This window comes from Cokeromyces recurvatus (assembly GCF_025118155.1).
Source record: "Cokeromyces recurvatus strain NRRL 2243 chromosome Unknown BX663scaffold_30, whole genome shotgun sequence".
In the NCBI taxonomy this organism is placed as follows: Eukaryota; Fungi; Mucoromycota; class Mucoromycetes; order Mucorales; family Mucoraceae; genus Cokeromyces; species Cokeromyces recurvatus.
Window position 1 is genome coordinate 1 of NW_026251416.1, and position 23276 is coordinate 23276.

The 23276-nt window shown below is 31.8% G+C and overlaps 10 protein-coding genes across 10 annotated transcripts; 6 read left to right on the forward strand and 4 right to left on the reverse strand.

Annotated features, from left to right (window-relative positions):
- Positions 1-108: 108 nt before the first annotated feature.
- Positions 109-954, forward strand: BX663DRAFT_554847 (uncharacterized protein; the record flags this gene model as incomplete). Its single annotated transcript, XM_051531569.1, has 4 exons — positions 109-335; positions 404-652; positions 722-844; positions 903-954. Coding segments are annotated over 4 exons (651 nt in total), but the record flags the coding sequence as incomplete, so codon positions are not given.
- Positions 955-1473: 519 nt separating this feature from the next.
- On the forward strand, positions 1474-2324 carry BX663DRAFT_520932 (uncharacterized protein). Its single transcript, XM_051529168.1, has one exon. It carries the CDS (start codon positions 1560-1562, stop codon positions 1932-1934), a length of 375 nt encoding a protein of 124 aa, XP_051379423.1. The 5' UTR covers positions 1474-1559; the 3' UTR covers positions 1935-2324.
- On the forward strand, positions 2035-2310 carry BX663DRAFT_441279 (uncharacterized protein; the record flags this gene model as incomplete). The annotated part of the gene is made up of 1 exon (XM_051523447.1): positions 2035-2310. A coding segment is annotated over one exon (276 nt), but the record flags the coding sequence as incomplete, so codon positions are not given.
- A 741-nt stretch (positions 2325-3065) lies between the features above and the next one.
- Positions 3066-3720, reverse strand: BX663DRAFT_489111 (transmembrane protein 18-domain-containing protein; the record flags this gene model as incomplete). Its single annotated transcript, XM_051524866.1, has 3 exons — positions 3066-3164; positions 3222-3370; positions 3663-3720. The coding sequence occupies 3 exons, from the start codon at positions 3718-3720 to the stop codon at positions 3066-3068; spliced, it is 306 nt and encodes a 101-aa protein (XP_051379425.1).
- Positions 3721-3963: 243 nt separating this feature from the next.
- BX663DRAFT_520936 (uncharacterized protein) lies at positions 3964-6059 on the forward strand. Its single transcript, XM_051529169.1, has 5 exons — positions 3964-4155; positions 4214-4452; positions 4538-4731; positions 4802-5589; positions 5658-6059. Exons 1-5 carry the CDS (start codon positions 3987-3989, stop codon positions 5858-5860), a joined length of 1593 nt encoding a protein of 530 aa, XP_051379426.1. The 5' UTR covers positions 3964-3986; the 3' UTR covers positions 5861-6059.
- Positions 6060-6194: 135 nt separating this feature from the next.
- On the reverse strand, positions 6195-8299 carry BX663DRAFT_489113 (cytochrome P450; the record flags this gene model as incomplete). Its single annotated transcript, XM_051524867.1, has 8 exons — positions 6195-6313; positions 6402-6711; positions 6774-6893; positions 6955-7041; positions 7121-7446; positions 7518-7793; positions 7868-7940; positions 8015-8299. 8 exons carry the CDS (start codon positions 8297-8299, stop codon positions 6195-6197), a joined length of 1596 nt encoding a protein of 531 aa, XP_051379427.1.
- A 1550-nt stretch (positions 8300-9849) lies between these two features.
- Positions 9850-10599, forward strand: BX663DRAFT_520941 (uncharacterized protein). The gene has a single exon (XM_051529170.1). The coding sequence runs from the start codon at positions 9865-9867 to the stop codon at positions 10303-10305; it is 441 nt and encodes a 146-aa protein (XP_051379428.1). The 5' UTR covers positions 9850-9864; the 3' UTR covers positions 10306-10599.
- A 2378-nt stretch (positions 10600-12977) lies between these two features.
- BX663DRAFT_478309 (tRNA synthetases class I, catalytic domain-containing protein) lies at positions 12978-15666 on the reverse strand. Its single transcript, XM_051524299.1, has 3 exons — positions 15347-15666; positions 15217-15279; positions 12978-15079 (listed from the first exon to the last, which is right to left on the reverse strand). Exons 1-3 carry the CDS (start codon positions 15606-15608, stop codon positions 13011-13013), a joined length of 2394 nt encoding a protein of 797 aa, XP_051379429.1. The 5' UTR covers positions 15609-15666; the 3' UTR covers positions 12978-13010.
- Positions 15667-17170: 1504 nt separating this feature from the next.
- On the reverse strand, positions 17171-18315 carry BX663DRAFT_403982 (uncharacterized protein; the record flags this gene model as incomplete). Its single annotated transcript, XM_051522239.1, has 3 exons — positions 17171-18011; positions 18073-18142; positions 18210-18315. Coding segments are annotated over 3 exons (1017 nt in total), but the record flags the coding sequence as incomplete, so codon positions are not given.
- A 1229-nt stretch (positions 18316-19544) lies between these two features.
- Positions 19545-23120, forward strand: BX663DRAFT_520952 (potassium/sodium efflux P-type ATPase). The gene is made up of 3 exons (XM_051529171.1): positions 19545-20181; positions 20249-20505; positions 20588-23120. The coding sequence occupies exons 1-3, from the start codon at positions 19642-19644 to the stop codon at positions 23028-23030; spliced, it is 3240 nt and encodes a 1079-aa protein (XP_051379431.1). The 5' UTR covers positions 19545-19641; the 3' UTR covers positions 23031-23120.
- Positions 23121-23276: the final 156 nt, after the last annotated feature.

Genomic DNA, 23276 nt, shown 5'->3' on the forward strand with positions numbered 1-23276 from the left:
CCTGCTTTATCAATATTAATTCGAATATCAAAAAGGTAACTTTTTTGATACATTTGTGTTTAACTTTTATACGATAATATTAAAAATATCCTTCTTTTTTTTTTGTAGCAATCAAAAGAAATACTGAAAAAGAGCCCAGTGCAAATAGCGTATCAAGAGTTCCTCCAACCTGAAGATAATCAAAATGATGACATCAATAAAAATGAAAACTATTCAAATAATAGTAATTCTAATGTTGCAGGATTACCAAAATCAAAGAAAAGAAAACGCATCAGAACTACAGATCTGCGTGCTGCTGGTTGGGAGAACAAAGTTAGGATATTAAATGAATACTTGTAAGTAAAAAAAATAAATAAACAAATAAAAAAAAAATACATATTCATGTTAATCATTATCATGCTAGTGGTACGAAAAGTGTTTTAAATCTAACGAAATCATCAATCATACCCAAACGTCTGAAGTCTTCGGTTGATGACATTTGTAAGCACTATCGCCTAGTATTGCCCACACTGTTGAAGAATAAAGAATATAGAGCTTTAAAATATATTAGTAAATGTCATACAAAAGAAGATCTATACCAATCTGTTAAGGAAATTGATCCTTTTTGTGATGAGTCTGAACTTCCCTTCATAAAATTAGCTATACAAAAGCTGTAGGTATTACGAATGTATTAGTAAAGGTTTAAAAATACTAATGAAGCTTTAATTTTTTTGGATATCAGATGCTACCTATGGCACCATAATATATTAAAAGGTGACCATAACGAAGATTGGTACCGAGTAAATGTTTACGGTGACCTGTTTGATCTTATTTTCTGTGGACAAACAGGCTATGAAACTAAAAGGTATAAAGTAATAACATTAAATAAAGAATAAGCAAATACTTATCATTATTTTTATTAGGGCGGAGTGTCATTCTCATATCGTAAAATCACTAAGGGCAATGGTGTTATAGAACAAGCTCTGGATATAATCATGAGTAATATTATAATAGATGAATTACATAATACAGGATAAAATATAAGCCTGAATATGAAATAAAACTCTGTATATAACATCTTGTAAATAATATAAAACTTATTGACATCCAATTGTCTAGATGTATCAATTATAAGACATCGTATCATTTCTAAATATTTATTTTTATAACCTTGATAAAGGATTCAGGTCGTCTTTGATCCAATAAAATAAAACATAAAAGATATCAGGAACATATACTCAGATTAAACAATAAATTTTTTATTTAAAACTTGATCAGATCATTATAACACCCAATAGATAATCCATAGATCAGTCTCTTGAATCAACAAGACGTATATCCGAATACTAATACTGTTTCATGACTCATGTTCTTTGGCGGTTATTTTTATTTCTTTGATTCAGGATTCATTAATATAAATACAAGCAGTTGTTTAGACACAAAATAATCTTGAACTTCTTTCTTTAGCTTTTCTTTTAACTTTATTTATTGAATAAAAAACAGTCTCAAACTATACTTCCTTTTGTTCCCTTTCTCTCTTTTTATTTTGTCTTTTATCTTTTATTTACCTTCCATCACAAATGGGCTTGCTAGATTCGGACACAAAGAATGTCAGACTAGATTTTATATTTTCGCATAACGGTGGCTTGAACGATGCATTTTACTGTGAGGATAAACCAAACTCAAACACTTCTCAAGATAGAGAAAAGACCAAGAACTTAAGAGAACAAGCATTGACTTTTTGGATGTCTCTCTTACCTTACGAAGAATGCATTAAATATATCACAGCCGTAACCTGCCAATTTAATAAGCTCAAACTGCAAATTATCGGTACAAAGCTTATTGCAGGTGTAATACTTCACTCAGTCTTGAAAGTAGTCAGAATTCCAAATACTGATCAAGAAGGAACTTCAGTTGCTGAATATTTAGCTGCCGTTATATCATTAGTGGTATGAACTTTTATACTGAATCTATTTCTTGAATATAATTTCTCATGTATTATTTGTATTTTAATTATAGAGAATAGTAATTCAAAACTTTGAAATAATTAGGCTAATTACTGACATAGCTAAAGAAGACGATTTAGTCTTCCTTTCTTCTACCCTGACTCCTGATACATGTTATCGAGAAGATTCGCCATACTCACAAAGCTCACAAAGCTCAAGCTCAAGCTCAAGCTTATTATCTCAAGATTGGGAGACCGGGGAGAGGAAAATCCGAATAATGCAAAAAATTGATGCTGCCATTACTGATTTTAATGAAAACAATGAATATTTGACTTATTCCTGGGAAGATATTGTCTATCTTCAGGATAATAATACTTCTGTATAATTGTTCTATTTTTTATTTTTATGTCTATTACCATTGCTTAAATAAATGCTTACATATATTATCAGTAGCTAGTTTTTTTTTCTTTTATTTTTGAATCTACTTTCATCCACGAAAACATTATCATCTACTACTACATTACCAAGAGGAGAATAAGAGCAGGTTAATAATTTAACACCTTTACCCAAAAATTTTTACTAGTCTTTACACCACCACATCCTACATGAATAGTTGATTTCCAAACAACAACACAGTATTTTATGAAATGCCTGGATGTTCAAAAGTTGTAGAAGTAGTCGTTTACTTTATAATACAGTTTGCTTCCATGCATACTAGATAACTAACGATCATAAGGGTCCTAGCTAGATTTGAATTTGAATTTATTACTTTTTATTTTTGAACGTAAAAAGCTAGCTTGAGACTCCATTGTCATGGTGGGGGATCGTAGTATAAGGTTTATTGGATCCTCTCTAAAAATAATTCAAATGATGCTTTTTGAAGAAAGAGCCATAGTTTGTTGCAAAAATGCAACCCAATAAAAGAACTGGACTGATAGAATTAAGAGTTTCTCTAGCATTTTTATTACACGTAAAATATATATATATATATATATCGAACAAGCAGTTATATAATGCACGTTATTTATATATTCGACAGATCAAACTATCTGAATATGAATATATATTTTTGGCAATTTTTTTTTTGGGGGGAAAGGGGAAAGAATTTAAAGACATGCCAAATAAGGTAATTTAGGATGCTTATTTCTTCTTCTTTTGACGTTGTCTGTCAATTTTTTGCTTTAATTGCAGTTTTTTTGTTTGTACGAATAGAGAAACAATTGCTTTCAATATCCACATCTAAGTGATAATAGAATTTTTAATATTTTACAAAATATATGTTTTGTATTAATTTACCAGCGTAATTAAGCTATTAAGGATTATAGGAAACGAATAAACTGAAACAATAAATAATCCAGAAGTATTGAAATAAGGGTCCTTTGAAAACGATTGCCAGTGTTTTATTCCAAAATCATTTAAAGGCTTTGTTAATGTTGCTAATCCCACTACAATGATTTATTATTATGTTAATATAAAATTGAAACATATAAGAAGTGAGATACTTGCATAAAATAAAAAAGTAGATAGATAGAAAGTTATGATTATTTCTTAAAACGATAAGTATAATAAAGCAAAGGATATGAAAGCCTATTAAGCTTAGTATCCAAGGCTGAGTCCAGTCCACCTTTTTAAGTATAAAATCAATATGAAAGTAATATTAGAAAGTATAATCTAATTTTACTGCTTTAACAAATGCAAATGTTTGTTCTAAATCAGATCCTAATAAGTTTTTGTTACGCAATTCAGATTGAATAGCCAGTAAGAGATTACTTAGGTAATCTTCATTATTTGACATGTTGTTTGTGTTTGAAAACAAAAACGAAAAAAAAAAAAAAAAAAAAAAAAAAAAAAAAAAGAGGGGGAGGAAGGAAAGATAAAAGGACAACCACAGAAAATAACAACATTTAAAAAATGGTCACGTGCGTGATCTCGTTTCTTGAAAGCCAATCAAAAAAATCCACATAAAATAAAAAAATAAAATAAAATAAAGAAATTCTTGATAATCCACATGAATATTTTATTTTACTCTATTTATTTATTTTTTTTTTTTGACTTGCAACTATGAAATTAAAACATCATCGTTACCTTATTGCTTGTATCCTTCCATTTTTATTACCTTATTCTGTATTTGCGGATAGTAAAAGTGTTCAACAACATTTAGCTGAAGGCAACAGTTATCTAATAAGTAGACAATTCAATAATGCCTTACTAAGCTTTGATGCAGCCATTCGTAAGTCGGTCATCATCTACCTCATCTTGCTTATTTATTTAATTTTAAATTCTAATAGACAAAGAACCTGATAATTATTTAACTTATTTCAAGAGAGCTACTGCCTATCTTTCTTTGGGACGTTACAATGCTGCGGTGGATGACTTTACAAAAATCTTGGACCTTAAACCTGATTTCCATAAAGCTTTATTAGAAAGAGCTCGTATATATGCCAAAGAAGGAAGTTTTGATTTGGCCATTCAGGATTTGGAAAAATATTTATCTACTTATCCAACTCATACAGACACTGAACAATTGGTAAGTTTGAATATTCAGTATACATTTTTTTTTCTTAAAAAAATATGTATATATACATGTATATAATGACTTATAAATGGATTAGCTTCAATCAGTTAAAGAAGCTCAAAGTTCAATAAAACAAGCTGAAATTGAAAAAGAGAATGGAAAGTTCGAAACATGTATTACTTTAGCAAGCACTGCATCTCGTATTTCACCTTCTTATACTTATGCTCGTTTATTAAGAGCTCAATGTCATATTGCCCGAGGAGAAATTGAAGAAGCTGCAGGTGATTTTGCGTAAAGTATACATAATATATATAGAATTATTTTCCTTTCATCTTATTCAATTATCTTATTTTATCAATAGACGAGCGGCACAATTGAATCCATCTGATCCAACTATTTTAATTTTATTATCTAAAATCAATTTTTATTCTCTGTCAGAAATGCAAGGCGCTTTGACACACATTAAACAATGTTTACATTATGACCCAGAACAAAAGCAATGTAAAAAACTATTTAAAAAAATGAAAAAATTGGAAAAGACAATACAGTCAGTTGAAAAGGACATTGAGTTAAAGAAATATGCAACAGCAGCTAATCGTCTTATCGGTACTATGAATCGTGAAGGTATTTTAAAGGAAGTAGATTCAGACTATGACGAACTTGTAAAGGAATTAAAGACAAATAGCTTACCAAAAAGATTACATTTCAAATGTTATCAGATGGCTTGTAAATTATATGGTCAACAAAAGGACGATGAAAAGATCCATTTATGGTGTTCAAAGACATTAGAGATTCAAGATGATGATGTGGATGCTTTATCATATCGTGGAGAAGTTCTTTTGAAACGAAAAGAATTTGAAGCTGCTGTTCGTGACTTGGAAAAGGCAAATGAGATTTCAGGTGGTCGTGATCATCGTATTCGACAATTATTACAACAAGCTCATCAGAGATTAAAGATGTCAAAGAAGAGAGACTATTATAAAATCTTGGATGTTTCACCTGATGCAGATACTCGAGAGATCAAAAAGGCATATCGTAAAAAGGCACATGAGTGGCATCCTGATAAATATAGCGGTGATCTTGGAAAAGAAGAAGTTGAAAGAAAGATGGCAGAGATTAACCAAGCTTATGAAGTTTTAAGTGATGCTGGTAAAATAATGAATTTGTATAAATGTATACATATATATCATACTGAATGATATGGATATTTATTTTAGATATGAGGCAACAATATGATAATGGATTTGATCCTTATGATCCTGAACAAGGAAGTGCAGGTGGCGGAAGTGGAGGTCATGGACCTATGGGAGGTTTCCCATTCCAATTTACTCAAGGAGGATTTAGCTTCCAAAATGGTTTCCCATTTGGTGGTGGAAGTAATTTCCCTGGTGGAGCTGAGTTCAAGATGCATTTCAACTAGAATTATGATTATAAACATTTTCTTACTAGGAATAAAGTTAGCAAATTAATGATTTATCTTTTAGACATTTTAACAAAGATTCCATTTGTCAAGATGGGAGAATGATGAAAGAAAAAATTTTATATAAAAAGAATGACTTTTATTCTACTAATCCAGTCAATTTTATAGTTAATGTATTTTTCTTTGCAATACAATTTTGTAAATGCTCTTTCATAAAATACATTGAAAGATGCTTCTCAAGTATTGACCTTGAAAATAAATTATATTTTTTTTTTGTATATGTATTTATATAGTGATGAATAGTTATACGTCAATGGAATAATATACTATAAAGTTAATAACGTCTTTGAAAAGTAATTTTTAAATTTTGTGGAGCAATGATAAACATGCCTGCAGTAATAATTTTATCTTTATGGATAGAGTCATCAGGCAAGTTCCAGACATATTTCCGCACTATGATAGGATAAAATAATTCATATTGAATAGTTATAACTTGTTATAAATACTTTTTTTTTTTTTTTTTTTGATTATCATTACTTACATAACATTAATAGCATAACTCGTTGCTCAACTAAACTAAAGTTCATACCAAGACATTGTCTTGCCCCGTTTCCAAAGGGTAAATAAGTCAAGCCTTCGCCTGATTTACGCACATCTTTTCCATAATTTTCATTAAATCTTTCGGGATCAAATTGATCTGGATTGGTCCAGTATTTTTCGCAGTGATGAATATTAAATATATCGACAGTAATGCCTACACCCTTTGGAACAGGTACACCTGATGGTAAAACTATATCTTCTGAAACAATACGAGGAAGCACACCGATAGTGGGTCCATTTAATCGCAAAGTCTATACATCATATTAACAAAAGATGATTTCTACTTTATATGTATATATTATTCCTTAGGTACCTCTTTTATAACTTGATTAATATAGACAATTTGTTTGAGCTGATCAGCAGTAGGTAAAATATCAAACGGTTCATCTCCAAGGATTCGAATTGCTTCATCTCTTGCTTTTTGTTGAATATGCTTATACATATTGAAATAAATAAATGAAACAGCTTTCTACTTTTTAAATAGTCTTACTTACAGGGTATTTTGCTAAATAATAAATAATAAAGGAAAGAGCATTCGTAGTTGTCTCATGTCCGGCTAAAAAGAATAGGCATAGATTACTCTATATATAATATAATACAAGCCCTCTTAGCATAACAAGTAAACAGTAATAACAATATGATTCATATTAGAAAATATACCTTTAATTCACCATTTGTAAGAATGCCTTCACCTCTATTTTCACCTTCTATCATCAAACTTAAAAGATCACGTTCATTTTCCTCAAGGTCTTCATTGGGCTGATTATTTTTCATATCCTCTCTTTTATTTAGAATCACATGATCAATCATTTTTAAGAATTTATCCATTTCAAGATGAATTCGTTTTCGTTTTGGAAAGAGACCTAATAAGGTTGAATCTAATAAAGGAAATAAAAGGTAAAGAGGATCCTGAATTCCTTTATTAATCATATTATAACTATTGACCCATGGGTTGTCTTTTTCCCGGATAGCGTTAAAGTCAAATCCTTTATATATATATTTATAATGTTATCAGTCTGTGCATATTCTATAAAGTTCACACATCTATTCTTCTTACCAAAACCTGCTTTTCCAATAGCATCCAAGGTCCATCTCTCCATCAAATCAGTGACTTCCACAGTTTCTGGCATGTCATCTACTACTTTAAACAAGTCGACAGTTAATTTACCAAATAATTTTACAGGCATTGAACGCCGAAAAGCTGGGTTAGCTATCATTCTTTGTGATTTCCAAATATGTCCATTTGAAAACAAGATATTAGCACTATCCATAAATTTTCCTGTTAATGTTCTTTTCCCAGCTCCAGCCATCATATTTGCCTTTGGAAATAGGTCTACATTTAAATGATTAAATAAAACTGCGTGTATGTACGTAAAAAAATAAAATAAAATAATAGAGATATCATACCATGTTTCAAAAGTATGAATTTAGCATCAGCTGGATTTGCTATGTGAACTTCCCATCCTGTTCTTCCTGGTCTCTATATAAAAAAAAATGCAAGTTTAATTTAAATCTTATAATGGGGGGGAGGAAAGGGAGAAACAACATGCATACCAAGTAAACATTGTTATTTTTCGGGGAATTGATATAAGGAAGAGTTAGCCTATATGATCGATCCCAATAAGACTCTTTATTTTTGATAGATTTGAATAATTCAAAATATCCCTGATAAGGAATGTGCCTAAGCCTTTTTGGAGGTTTTAAAATACGCTCATTTATAACATATATAATGGATAAAATAAATGCAGTTGTACTAAAGAATTTATTTCTTGCAAAAAAGTCAATACATGTTTTCAGTAAAGAAGCCTCTTCTACAATCAACTTTTCAAATAGTATCATAATATAATGGAAAAGAAAAAAAGGAAGAGGAAGAGGAAAAGAGAAAAAAAAATGTAATACTATAATAACGTCATCTTTGTCCTATTAGTAAAGTCCAAAAAAAATGAAAAAAAAAATTTTTTTTCTATGAATCTGTTCATAATAGATTTTTTTTTCTTTTACTTTACTTTACTTTACTTTAATAAAGTTTATCTTCATTTATAGATTATCATATATCTAGATAATAGCTAAATTGTAAAGATAATTTCTGTTTATTTGAGATATTTATTTTATGAATGGTTTAATAAAACCTAAAATGTGGGAGTATAAAATTCAATTCTCTGTCCATTCTGTTGATGACGCGGGGAAGAAAAAAAAAATGAAACTTTGTCTCAAATCTTAAAATACATATCATCGTTTTGATCAGCATTTCTATTTTATTAGCCACCAAGTACGTCAAAAAAAAAGGGACTTAAGGGTAAACTTTAACAACTAACTTTTGTTGGGTTTCTAAATATATTGTCTACTTTTTTTTTATTATGTCTAGAACACATACTATTTTAACAAATACTTTTGATAATATTTTTCTTAAATGAAAACAACGAATTTTAGACCAGAATCTCCTCCCCCCACAATTATTCTTTTCTATTCAGAAAACACATTCTTCTTATAGGTTTATCTGAAGTGAAACATTTATTAGTTCGAATAATAATAATAATAATAATAAATATGTTATAGATTATATATATACATATACATATACGTATTAATATTTATGTGTGTGTGTGTGTACATAAATGTATAACTTGTTCGATGTTATTTTTTTTATTCTTATCATTTAAAATAGTCTATAATAAAGAAATGCATTAGAGGAGATAAGAGTTTATGTACATATTAAAATAAAATGAAGCTATGCATCCTTCTCCCAGGTCTGGGGTTATTACTATTCGGAGAAAATGTTACTCCTTCTAGTTTTTTTTTATTGCTTAAAGGAGGATAGAATGATGATATAAAAATTCGTTGGGTCGGAATGGAAGAAATTTCTTTTCTTAATAATATACCTTTTTTTGTTAATTAAAATGTATTTTAACAACAAGAAGGTATAATGATAATATTTTTTGAAGTGGAGAATTAAATGGTGATACATGCTTAATTTAGTATCCCATTTGAGATATTCATTGTAAAAAGAGAAAAACCAAATGATGTAATTGTATTTTTATTCTATTAATAAATATATCCATATCTTACTGTTGGTAGTAAATAAAAAAATGTGTCCTATCTTTTATTGTTGCCCTGTATCATAGTAACAGAAAAAAAAAACTATAAAAAAAGGTTTCCATGGTTAACTTTACATACGTTGGTATGACGACAATAGCAGTATTTTAATTGGCTATGACGATAGCTGTGTTGTACAATTTCAATTAAATCAAAACGTGGCTAAAAACATCTTCTGGTTATTATTATTTTAAAACTTTGCCTCCATTAAAAAAAAAAAAAAATTTTTCCACATTTTCCCTTCATACAATTTCTCTTCCTCCAACCACCTCCCCTTTTTTTGTTTTTTTTTAATTCTCCGCTGCCTTCCAATGTTAAATAATATAAAAAGAAATGATTTTGATTGTTTTTATTTTTCCCTCTTTATTTCTTACTCTCTTTTTTTTATTTATCTTCCCAAAAGAACACACACATTTATATTTTTTACTTTAATGACTGGATTTATTATAATATCTAATTCTGGAAAGAAGATTTCTTTAGAACATGCCTCACATCCTTGTCCAAGATGTAAAAATCCAACTTCAGTACAATTAACACGTTCAGAGAAGTCATTGATAGTCTTAAATAAACGCATCACAGATAATTCAACTGTGCGGTATGAATGCTCACAATGTAGATGGAAAAACCAAATGTTACCGTATGATGGAAGAGAGTCAGCTGAGTTACATCGTTATTTATCCGAACATTCTGCAGAAGACTTTTTCTTTGGTGAAGCTTCTACTCCTTCTTCTTCTTCGGGAGCGTCTCCTTAAAATTGACCACTATTATTTTAAGAGGAAATTATACATATACCAAAACACTTTTTTTGTATCTCCCTGAAAATCTCTTCTCCGCTTTTTCTTGCTTTCTCCTTATCTACTACTATTACTACTACTACTACTACTATTAATATTAATTCGTATACATATCATCATTGCATATTATCTTCTTCCTTCTTTTAATTATTATAGACTTTTTAGATTATTAATTAAAACTGTATATAATCATATAGTTTAATATACATAAAGAAATAAAAAAAAAATAAAAAATATAAATGCCATTCTATATAATGATCTGATAAATAAAAAACATTGGTTCATTCTAAAAAAAAAAAAGGTTGCACGCTTTTTTTAATTTAGAATTCATACAGCAGAAAAAAAAAAAAATTTGGGCCAATCAAAATAAAATTTGGGACAGCGATATTGAAAATGGGACAACCAATGTAAAAACAGGACCGTCGAAGTTTTCTTGGAAGGTACACTTTTTTTTTTTTTTACTATTATTTTACCGATATAAGATTTTATCAGGCATAGTCTATTACAATAGAGTTTTTGTTTTCAGCAGTTCCTGATTTTATCTCTATTGTATGTATCAAAAAAAAAAAAAAAAAGCGACTCGCCATTCTGTTGCAAGAAACCACCCTGACAAGATTAAAACGAGATGTGAATGGGTTGAAACTTGGCTCAAAACCGATATGGACAATACCAAAAAAAAAAAAAAAAAAAAAATGGGGTTTTTATTAATGAGAGCGCATTCGATATCAACAGCAAGATCAAATCAAGACACTCCTGTTATAAAATACTGCACCTTTAACACGAACAACCAATCATACAATTCTCAGTAAAGCCTGTATGCTTGAAGTGGTTAACACGGAAATTTTTTGTTCCTCTCGTAACCAAAAAAAGTGAATGTCGTATGGGCTTGGAAGAGAAAAGTGACCATGGTGAAAGCAAAAATTTCGGACGAAACTAACACTAACCATTATACCAGTTTCGTTGAGAAAACGATGAGTGATATGGACAAGTATCCTTAGTGTAAAGAAAGTTCCTATATGATTATGGATAATTCACCTATCATGTAAAGAATGGTGAGCACAATTAATATAATGCCTATTCATCATGAGTCTGTTAGTGAATTACTTGCAAACATAGACAGGAGTAAGTATGAGCCTACGCTTCTCTAGAGAAAGAAAGGGCGGTTTAAAAAGAGACGACTTTCTTGTTACTTTGGCAATATCCAAGCATAATATGAGGAATTTGTTCTATGGACGATGTTGTCTCAGAATTCTTTTTTCATTACTATGACCCCCCTCCCTCTTACTTGGAGATCTTCTACTCCTCATTTCGACCTACATCCTATTATAATTAATAATGCTTATAAAGCAGTAGAAGATGTTACTACACTTGCACGCACCTCAGTAACTTTCTGTCATCAATCGAAGCAATGATTTACTGTCTTGGAAGCAAATATTACAAGAGATACTTCAAACTCTTTTTTTCCTAAATAAAATAAAAAGAAGGTTTAGATAATCAGAAATTTCATGTAGCCTCTGGGAAAAAAAAAAAGCGCTTTTGTACACTTAAAAGAAACTAACGTCTGTCCTATGGGCTCATTCTTGCTACCTTGCCACATGGTCAACCAATTCCCTTAGAAGTTGCTCATCAAAGATGGAAAATTTACTATATTTTGCCCAATCGGCTACTCTGAACCTTATTGTTAATTCTTTAAAAAAAACACATCATAACACTTGAAGTTATATGTCAAACAGTTTTTAGGTGTGTCCCTTCTAGGGTATTAAAACGCCTAAACTTATAAAACTGTTCTAATACCCATAATAAAAAGATAGTTAAAAGATATGGCAACTGTTGTAATTGCTGCAACAGCGATTAGATGTTTATTCAGGTACGTTCTTCTCTTTCTCAAGTAGCTTATCGAATCCAGTATTGTTATGTCATCAAATTGTACTGTTGAGAATGACCTATTATTTAAGCGGGGGGGGGTTTTTTTAAGACTTCATAAGAAAAGAATGTAATACGCGACAAATAATATCTTGTACGATAAATGGAGAGAAAGAGTAGTGGGCAATAGAAAAAAGACATGAAAGTAATCAGTAATACTGAGTAGTGAAATTAAAGTTATCTTTATTTGAGGTGACAAGCGTCAGGGTACTTATTTGTTTAGTACTGTTGAGTGTTTTGCCCGTTATTTGAACTGAATGTACTTCAAAAATACGAGATTTTTACTGAATAAATGAAACAGAACAAGCGGATTAGTTCAATGATACAAGTAGTCTAAGGATCAATGGAACTATCTATTAACGAGGTAGATGCGTGGTGTCATTGTCCTGATTAGGAGCACATGGATTTAAACAATGTTTTGTTCATAGACATGGTATTTCAACATAAACTATTACAAATTATCCGACTAGCTCAAAGATGTATAGCTCGTATACATCAATGCATCAAAATTTTGCAAGTTGAGCTTGTATAGTCTGTCACAAGAAAAAAAATAGATACAACGAGATTAGCATGTATAGACTCTATCTCTTTCACACATATGGCTTTGTAAGAGGTCAAATACATACTCATTCTAAGTCATACTTTTGCTATCCAAGATGTACACTATCACCGCATGCTGGCAAAAAAAAAAAAAAAAAAAAAATACTCATGGGGTCAATAAAAAGTAGTAGTAACTTTATTTAATCTTTTTCTGAATCTTCTTTTAGAGAAACAGTACGATTAATAACAATATGTTTCAATCCTTCTTTAACTTTGCCTGACTTGATTAATTCTGCATCTAAATCTGTATCTTTATCTAAACAGAAATAACCTGTACGAGTAAATTGCCAACGCATACTTTCTTTGTTTTTTCCATCTGTCTTCTTCACCCAATCCGCGATATGGTCATACATACCCACTTCGGCAATTGCACCCTTGACAATTTCCAAAGAGAGTGGGTTAAGATCATTCAAATATCCTCCTTCAACTGTTTCAGGATTATCATGTTTAAAGAGTCGTTCATAGATACGAACTTCATCCAACTTGACAGGTGAGTTATGCTTGGCTGATTCAGCTACCCAATGAATATAGGTCTTGGGCTTCTTAAATTCACCTTCATTTTCATAAATACATTCAATTTCAATTACTTTACCATCCGCATCCTTCTTATAGCTTGTACAATGAACAGGATGTTTAGCATACAAAAGACCCACTGATTTACCAGGTGCAAGACGATAGTATCCCTTCGCATCTTCTTCACGGAAATCAGATCGATCAATATAAAATACTTTAGTAAATGGTACCTTATGTTCTCCCATAGATGGATCTCTAGGTTTATTAGGTACAATTACTTCTTCAACATAATCATCAGGAACATTTGTCAAAACTACACGAACAGGATCTAAAATGGTCATTAAACGAGGTGCTGTCTTATCAAGATATTCACGAGTCTTATTATCAAAGCGTGAGACTTCAATCGTTGTTTGACTTGTAGTTACACCAAGTTCAAGTACAAAGCTATTAATAGCTTCAGGGGGGACACCACGTCTACGAATACCCACAAGTGTATAGAGTCTTGGATCATCCCAGTCACTCACGTAATTATTATTAACCATCTTAAGAATCTTACGCTTAGACATGATAGTACCTGTAACATTCAAACGACCATATTCCCATTGGACAGGCTTATAGACTTCAACAGCATCACACAACCAATAATAACTTTCTCGCGATTGTCTAAATTCAGTGGTACAGAGTGAATGAGTAATGTTCTCAAAGGAGTCAACCAAGCAGTGAGTGAAGTCATAAGTAGGATAAATACACCATTGATCATGTGTTCTAAAATGAGGTGTATACATCACACGATAAGCAATTAAATCCCAAAATTGAGGATTACCATTTGTCAAATCCATCTTCATACGAAGTGTAATCTCTCCTTCTTTATAACGGCCTTCTTTCATCTTCATAAATTGATCCAATGTTTCCTCAACCGGTCTTTCACGATGAGCACAAGCCTTACGCTCACCATGATCTTTACCACCTCTATTAGCATTAATTTCTTCAGGTGTACATTGACAAGTATAAGCTAAACCCTTTTTAATCAACTTGACAGCTAAATCAAATAACTCTTGGAAATAGTCACTAGAGTAAGTAATCTTAAAAGGTTCAAATCCAAGCCATCTAACAGTCTCAAGAATGGATGTAAAGTATTTCTCTTCTTCAGCTTCGGGATTAGTATCATCATAACGAAGATAAGTAATACCGTTATGAGCCTTTGCGTAACCAAAATTAACGTTAATAGCCTTTGCATGACCAATATGAAGATAACCATTAGGTTCAGGTGGGAAACGTGTGATGACCTTACTACCTGTTGCCTTGAGGTGCTCCTTCATCAAATCAGGATGAATTTGTGGATTTTCACCGGGCTTATGTAATTTACCAAGTTCACCTTCAAAGAAGACCTTGGAGAGATCAGCCTTCTTCTCAGGTGCGGCGGCTTTCTTGGTGGCTTCAGGAGTCACCTTCTTGGCTTCCTTCTTTTTCTTTTGAGGAGCATCACGTTCATCTTTAGGTCCCAAAAGAGCAAGATATTGAGCTTCAACTTCATTCTTTACTTTACCACCATCAGCCCAACGAAGAGCCTCCACTTTTCTCATATTGGAAAGTGTAGGACCTAATGTCTTGTAACGATTGGCAACAATATTTTCTTTGTTGGCTTCAATATATTCAGCTACTGCTTGACTAATTTGTTCAGAAGTAATGACAATACCTATAAGTCGCAAAAAATAAAAAAAATAAATAAATAAATAAATAAAAATAAAAATAAAAATAAAAATAAAAATAAAAATAAAAATAAAAATAAAAATAAAAATCTATCTATATACTATGGAATTAATCAAAACATACCAACACCACAGGCAGCATCAAATCCTTCTTCCTTGAAATCTACTTCGCAAAACTTGATGGCAGCTAAAAATGGTAAATTTTATTATTAAATCAGTAAATGTCATTTGATGACTAATTTATATTATATTACCAGAAACTTGATCTGTTGTCTTCAAATCGCCGTTCATAATTTTCTTGGTAATAAAAGAAACATGTTCGAGAGCATTCTTGGTGACAGTTGTAGCTAAACTATACAACAAAATACCCTTTTCCTTTTCACAACCTGATTCACGAACACCTGCTTCATTAATGACTGACTCAAGAGTAGGTGCTAATTTCTTATTTTTGGCAGTATCTTTTGCCTTTTGCTCGGAAAGACCGATTTTAACAAAAAGGGGAACTAATTCCTCCATGTTTAATAGAAAAAGAAAAAAAAAGGTATGAGGAAAAAAAAAATTTTAAGTAAAAAAAGATCAAATTACCTTTTTTTTTTTCAAAGATTTTTAAAGATAAAATTTGATTGGCTTATTCAAGCAATACTTTTTTTTTTGACATGTAGTAGATTTAGAAGAAGGGATAATATTGACAACAAATATACATAATGTGATCACCCTATTTGACTTTAAATAAATACCATTGCTTGAGGAGTATGTATCTTTTTATTTATTTTCATCCTTTAGTTCTGAACTATTAATTATTTACTGTGGTGGGTGTGTTTATAGTATTATAATGATTCTCTTAACATCGTTGGATTTAATTTCATCTACTGTAAATCATAGCTTTTAGAGTCCTGTATTCTTCTTTTTTTTTTTCCTTTTTTTTTTTAAGAAAAAAAGAATTCAAATCCTGTATTTTAGATAATAATAATACATTAGATATCATAAAGATGATTTTATTCATAAAACATTGACATCAAAAGTTATGATGAGATAACTGGTAAGGAAGACTATTTCTATTCATTTTGTGTATTATTTCTCTGTAGATTTAAAGATTTACTGGTTACAAGGCTACTTTTATCTTATGATTTCTATAGTGTTATATCACCACAAGCCACAAGGGTTTCATGTAGTGTACAAAGTAACTATCTATAATCACCTTACTTTGAGATCAATAGTAGATGATATATATCTAGAGCTTATTAGACAAGACAAGTCCTATGATGAAGATAAAGTCTAAAACAAATGTTGAATGCTGCTGTATTATTATGTAAATCTATTTATGTCTATTATTATTATAAACACGTGCATATATTTGTACGTGTTTACTAGAATAACAAAGTAGCTATACAGTTGTTAAAAGCTTCATATTCTTTTATTTATTTTAGAGAAAACAAGAAGAGTAAAGTTAAAATCACTAAATTCTGTTATTATATGCTTATAAAACATATCTTCTGGTAATTTTAGTTGCATATCTTTTTTTTTTCTTGCAGTCATTTTAATAATTTTAATACAAATATATTTGGATTTATTAATTTGTTTTTGGTTTTCTTTATATATTTATACATTTGCATGTATATACATATAATTAAGCAGAATTTGAGGGAGGAGGTGGGGGAAGAGATGAATCTGAAGGTGGAGGTGGAGGTGGAGGATAGTTTGCATCAGAAGATGGTGGTGGTGGTGGTGGTGGTGGCGGTGGAAGAGTTGCGCCCTAAATAACAATAATAAAATGATTAGAAAAAAAAAAGATTGTTTACAAAATGATGTTAATACTTTACCCATGGTTCTGTTCCTTGATCTGGTTGCTGTTGTTGTTGTTGCCAAGGAGCAGCAGTAGTAGTAGCAGCAGCAGCAGCAGCAGCAGCAGTATTTCCTGCTGGAGGCTGAGTCTGATCATAATAACCATTATAACTTCCATAAGGATTATAATAATTTGAATATCCACTTGCTTGCCAAGGTGCGTTATTACTAGCTGGTGGTGGACCATAACTATTAGCCCAGGGAGGTGGTGCAGTACTAGTGGCTCCTGTTTTCATTTGTTGCCATGGTGGTGCTGTTCCAGCAGGTCGTCCTTGTTGCCATGGTGCAGTAGTTTGTCCTGGTTTATCACTACTAGGCACCGTTTCACCTAACTCTGCCATCAAATTCATATACTCACTATCTAATTGTGAATCACGTTCACGAGCTTGATTTACCAACTCAGGATTATTTCGTTGAGTACAATCACGAGCAATATGTCCCATACCACCACAAATGTGACAATTTAATATAGATGTAATATTTTGTCTTTCAGGACACTCAAATCTACGATGTCCTGAAGCACCGCAATTCAAACAAGTTTGATTCTCGTCATCACGTAGTGTACCATTCAATGCAGCCAGTTCACGCAATTGGTTTCTTTTAAGTTCATTTTGTCCTTCAGGAACTGAAGCAGATGTTTCAATTACTTTTTCAATCAACTTGACTGCCTTTCTCACTTTTTCTTCACTATCAGCTGTTACCAAACAATGCAAATCCTCTTCTTGGCCTGCATTAGCAGCGGCATCTGTTCTTGTTTTGCCCTCCTTAACTGAGCCACGACCACGAATACTGATTTTAGCACCAGATTCAGCTTCCATACTCTTTAATGTATTTCCACGAGGGCCAATTAATTGACCAATGAAGTTAATTTCAGGGAATTCCTTTGCGGGAATATAGACTTTTTCTTGTGTTTTTGTGGGTCGTTTATAGTCAATAGGAGGTCTAAAGTTTGGAATTGTTCTGATGGCAGTCTCAATCAACTTATGACGTTCATCTTCTAATTTCTTTTTGTATCTTGCTTCTCTTGTATTCACACGTTTACCATCAGCATTATAAATAGGTTCAGGAGAGGGTGATCTAAACAAAATCAATATTACTTTAATAATAAGGCTTATATAAATGTATATAATGAATTTACCTTGCACGTTCATGTGGAAGAAAATCATTAGTACGTAACTTTCTATTTATCTCTTCAAGTCTAATTTGTACTTTCAAAAAAAAAAAGAAGATAATTTAATACATGAATGAATAGATAAATAATAGTTAAGAACCTACATAAATACTTGTCAGACATATCTCTATTTGCTTTAGAAATAGTTGTAGGCAATCCAGGAATGATGACTTTTTGTTGTTCATCACCCCAACGACTCTTACGTTTTCTCTTGGTTGTGGAACCATTTGAAGGTGGTGTACCTACTGGTGATGAAACTATTAAATTAAATATTATTTATTAAAAATGACATGTAATTGTGTGTGTCATGGGTATTTTACATACCAGGTGAAGAAACAGGCTCATCCTTTGTTTGTTTATCTTGACTATGTGGTTCATTAAAACGTCTTTTAGTGCCAAGTGGAGTGACATTAGACCCTATAAATAATATATATTTATATTAGAGTCCCCTTTCTATTCTTCATTTCCTTTTTTTTTTTTTTTTTGTTTTATACCTGTTGGCTTATACATTTCTAAAAATGTGTTTTGAAATGTATATATAAAACAAACCAAATTTTTTTTTTCTTCTCCCTTTTTTGCTTTGCAATTTTTTTTTTTTTTTTTTTTTTTTTTTTTTTTTTGTTATTTTTTTTTTTTCCAAATTATTAGGTTAAATCACAAGTCACGTTTTTCATATAGGACATACAATAGAGCAGTTGTGTATCACTTTGAACAGGGTCAATCAAATTTCTGTCAAAAGAAAGAGGAAGAAGAAAAAGATGAAGCTAAGCTTTATGGTGATACATGTCCTCATGCTTCTTAGATGATATGAACAACCTAATACTTGTTTTGAAATAACAATTACAGAATGTAAGCTATTTTATTACATAAAGATTTAAAATTAAAATTAAAGTCTATTATCAGTTACTAGATTAAACTAGTAACTAGAGCTAAATAGCTTCTGACTAATACATATAATTATTATGTAATGAATGAGTCTATAAAGAAGAGAGGGAGGAAAGGAGGGGGCTTATTATTGTTATCGACTCTTTCTTTCACATGATCATTTTAAATCTTAGAACTCAAGTAGTTTCTCCGTTATTTTCTTTAACAGTTTTACTTTTATAGAAAAAGAAAAAAAAATATGCCATATGGTATCTTTTATCTTTACTTGGTAATCCTTCCCTTTTTTCCGATTAGATCATAATAGAATTTTCAGAAGCAATTAAGTTCTTTAGTGTAAATGTGTGTTAGGACAAAAGCAATTTTATGTCCAATTAGGTTTATTGCTTTAATCAAGCACGTGATTCGTTTCAAATTAGAAATTTATGCTTTCTCAAGTTTCTGTCAAAAATTCTGTAATTTGAAATTGTATATACATCATCGAAATCAGAAAAAAAAAAAGCACACACACACATATGTTTATAAAAAAGATTTAGCAAAATAATTTTATCTTCTTTTTTTTTTTCTTCTTCTTCACATTAGAATATAATATCAAGTTTTTTTTTTCTACACATATATATTTATATTTAATTATTTATTTATTTTTATATTTGTATGATGATTAATAATAATGTAGTAAATCACAATATGAATAGTAATAATGATTTATCATTTGAAACAGAACAAAATGGTGAATATAGTCACCATGATGTAGCACAACAACAACCTCCACAAACCACCATCAAATTTGATGAAGAGAAAAATAGAGAAATGAAAGAATACCAAGTGCAATATAATGAAAAATATTCACAGAAACCGTTAACAAGGCAATCAACAGGCCAAAGCTCAACGGATTTTGATACCAAGTCAGTTCGTAGTGTGTTGATGCACAAAATGAATTTGATAAAGAGAAGAAGAAAGAGTATAGATGAATCAGAAAGAGTAGAGGGTCCTCCATATCATACAATGGATCTTGATACTGTAACTCAGTTATTGAGGTCTGATCTAGAAGATGGTTTATCTGAATCTATGGTTGATGAAAGACGTTCTGAATATGGTTTTAATGAAATGGAAGGTGAAGGTGGTGTAAGTCCCTTGAGGCTTTTGCTTAAACAATTCTTGAATATTATGGTTCTAATTCTTTTGATTGCAATGGTAAGGATATGAATGGATGAATGAATATATGAATAGATAGTTATATATTTATATATATATTTTTTAGATTGTTTCTTTTGTATTTAAAGATTATATTGAAGGTGGTGTCATTTGTGTCATCATGTTCCTTAATGCAGCAGTTGGATTTATTCAAGAATTTAAGGCTGAAAAGACAATGGATTCTCTTCGTCAAATGGCTTCTCCTACAAGTCAAGTTATTCGTGGTGGGCATCAAAAGACAGTTCCTACTCGTGAATTATTACCGGGTGACATCATTATTCTAAAAACTGGAGATGTTGTAGGCGCTGACTGTAGAATTATTGAGTAAGTTAACTATACATATACATACATACATACATACATATATATATATATATGCAAAGTATATCTTACATATAGTATTTAGATCTTTTAATATGGATGTGGATGAAGCTCTGCTAACGGGTGAAAGCATACCTGTCAATAAAATACCTGATGTCATTCAAGGTGATGATGTACCATTGGGTGACCGTGTTAACATGTCTTATTCAAGTACCGTTCTTACAAAAGGTCGTGGTAAAGCCATTGTTACTGCTGTGGGCATGCAAACTGAAATTGGTAAAATTGCTAAACGTCTCTTGGATTCGGGTGATAACTCCAAGACGCCCCTTCAAAAATCTTTAGATCGTATGGCTTTAGTTTTGTTAGCTGTGGCTATTATCTCACTTATTATTGTCTTTGCCGCTGCAAAGTTTCATATCACAAATGAAGTTGTCTTGTATGCTATCTCTACCTCCATCTCTGTGATCCCTGAGGGGCTAGTGGCTGTTGTCACATTAACTCAGGCGTTTGGGGTATATGGCATGGCTAAAAGTAAGGCCCTCGTTCGTCGCTTAGCTGCTTTAGAACTCCTGGGTGCCGTTACAAATGTTTGTTCTGACAAGACAGGTACGCTAACTCAATCGAAAATGGTCATGACACGACTTTGGAGACCAGATACAGGGTTTTATTCTGTCAGTGGTATCGGTTTCGCTCCTGAAGGTGAAGTCAAATCGGAATCAGATAATGCCACGATTATGACAAAGGAGAAGATGGATCATGGATTTCAAATGATGGTCAATGCAGCTGCTCTTTGTAACATGAGTGAAGTACGTAAAGATAAGGCTACTGGCGATTGGTCCGGTATTGGTGATCCCACTGAGGTTGCCCTTCAGGTCTTTGCTCATAAACTACAAAATGGTAAACCTTCGTTAATTAACAAAGATAATCCTACTAGATGGAATTTAATTGCTGAATATCCGTTTGATTCCTCTATTAAACGTATGACCGTCCTTTGTCAATCACCTAATGGTGCAACAATTGCCTTCCTAAAGGGGGCCACTGAACGTGTCCTGAGTTGTTGTGTCGGTATGCAAATGTCAGATACGAATGATGTGCACTCGATGTCGCCTAAGGAAATTGAGGAAATTGTACTCCCCAAAGTCGATTCACTCGCTCGTGGTGGTCTTCGTGTGTTATCATTAGCTATGCGTCGCATGAAACATGAGGATGGATCTAATATTTCATCAGATACCTTTGTACGTGAACAAGTCGAACAGGAGATGATATTCTTGGGACTGGTTGGTATCTATGACCCTCCACGACTTGAATCTAAAATGGCCGTTGAACAATGTCATAAAGCTGGTATCACTGTTCATATGTTGACGGGTGATCATATTGCTACTGCTACTGCTATTGCTCGTGAAGTTAGTATCATTCCTGCTGACTATGGACTCAAGGCAGAAGATGATCAAAATCAATCTTCTAAAGAGATGAATCATCATTCTTATGAGGGTAGTAAAGGCACTACTACTAATCTCGTTATGACCGCTCAACGATTTGATAAATTAACAGAAGAAGAAATTGATGCCCTACCTGAACTCCCCCTCGTTATTGCCCGTTGTAGTCCTGATACAAAAGTGAAAATGATTGAAGCCCTCCATCGTCGCAAGCGTATTGCTGGCATGACAGGTGATGGCGTCAACGATAGTCCCTCCCTCAAGGAAGCTGATATTGGTATTGCTATGGGTGAAAATGGTTCAGATGTAGCAAAGCAAGCTGCTGATATTGTTCTTGTTGATGATAATTTTGCTACCATTGTAAAGGCAATTGAAGAAGGTCGTCGTGTTTTTGGAAACATTGCTCGTTTTGTAGTCCATATGGTCTCTGGAAATGTGGCTGAATTAACGCCGTTATTGATTGGTTTGGCCTTTATCGATAGTTCAGGCAGCTCGGTCTTCCCGATGACACCGATCCAAATTTTATTCAATAATATCTTGACTAGCTCTCCACCTGCCATGAGTCTAGGCCTTGAACCTATTCATAATGATCAAATGCTTCAGCCTCCTCGATCAAAGAAGGAAGGATTATTTAGTCGTTCAAACCTTGCGGATATTATCTTTTATGGTTTCTCCATTGGTATCATTTGCTTGTGTAATTTTATCATTGTCCTGTATGCCTATGGTACGGGTAACCTTGGTGTAGACTGCAATGGTGAATACAATGATACCTGTGATGAAGTCTTCCGTGCACGTGGTGCACTCTTTGCAACTTTAACAGTGATTGTCTTGTTACATGGTTTTACATGTCGTGATCTTCGTAACCCTACTTGGACATGGTCTGCTCTCAAGGGACCCAAAAATATTTATCTTTATTGGTCTACCCTATTTGGTTTCATCTTATTGATCGTTGTCCTTTATGTACCTTTCCTTAATACAAAGGTCTTTAGACATAAGCCTATTACTTGGGAATGGGGTATGACCGTTGCATCTGTCATCCTTTATATTGGTATTGCAGAATCCTACAAGTGGATCAAACGAAGATTTTTCTAGAAAGTTCACAAGATTGGCAGCAAGTATAATAATAATATATACAAGACCGACATACAGAATAACAAAGCATTGCATATAGCCGCATCCTTTTTTATTTATTTATTTATTTATTTTTTTATCTTCATCTTTATTAGTGGAGATTTAGATAAGGTTATTGATTATAATAATCTCCATTCATAATAAATAAAATCGCTATTATGTGCATAATATATTCACCATTTTCTTCTTTTTTTTTTAAAAAAAAAA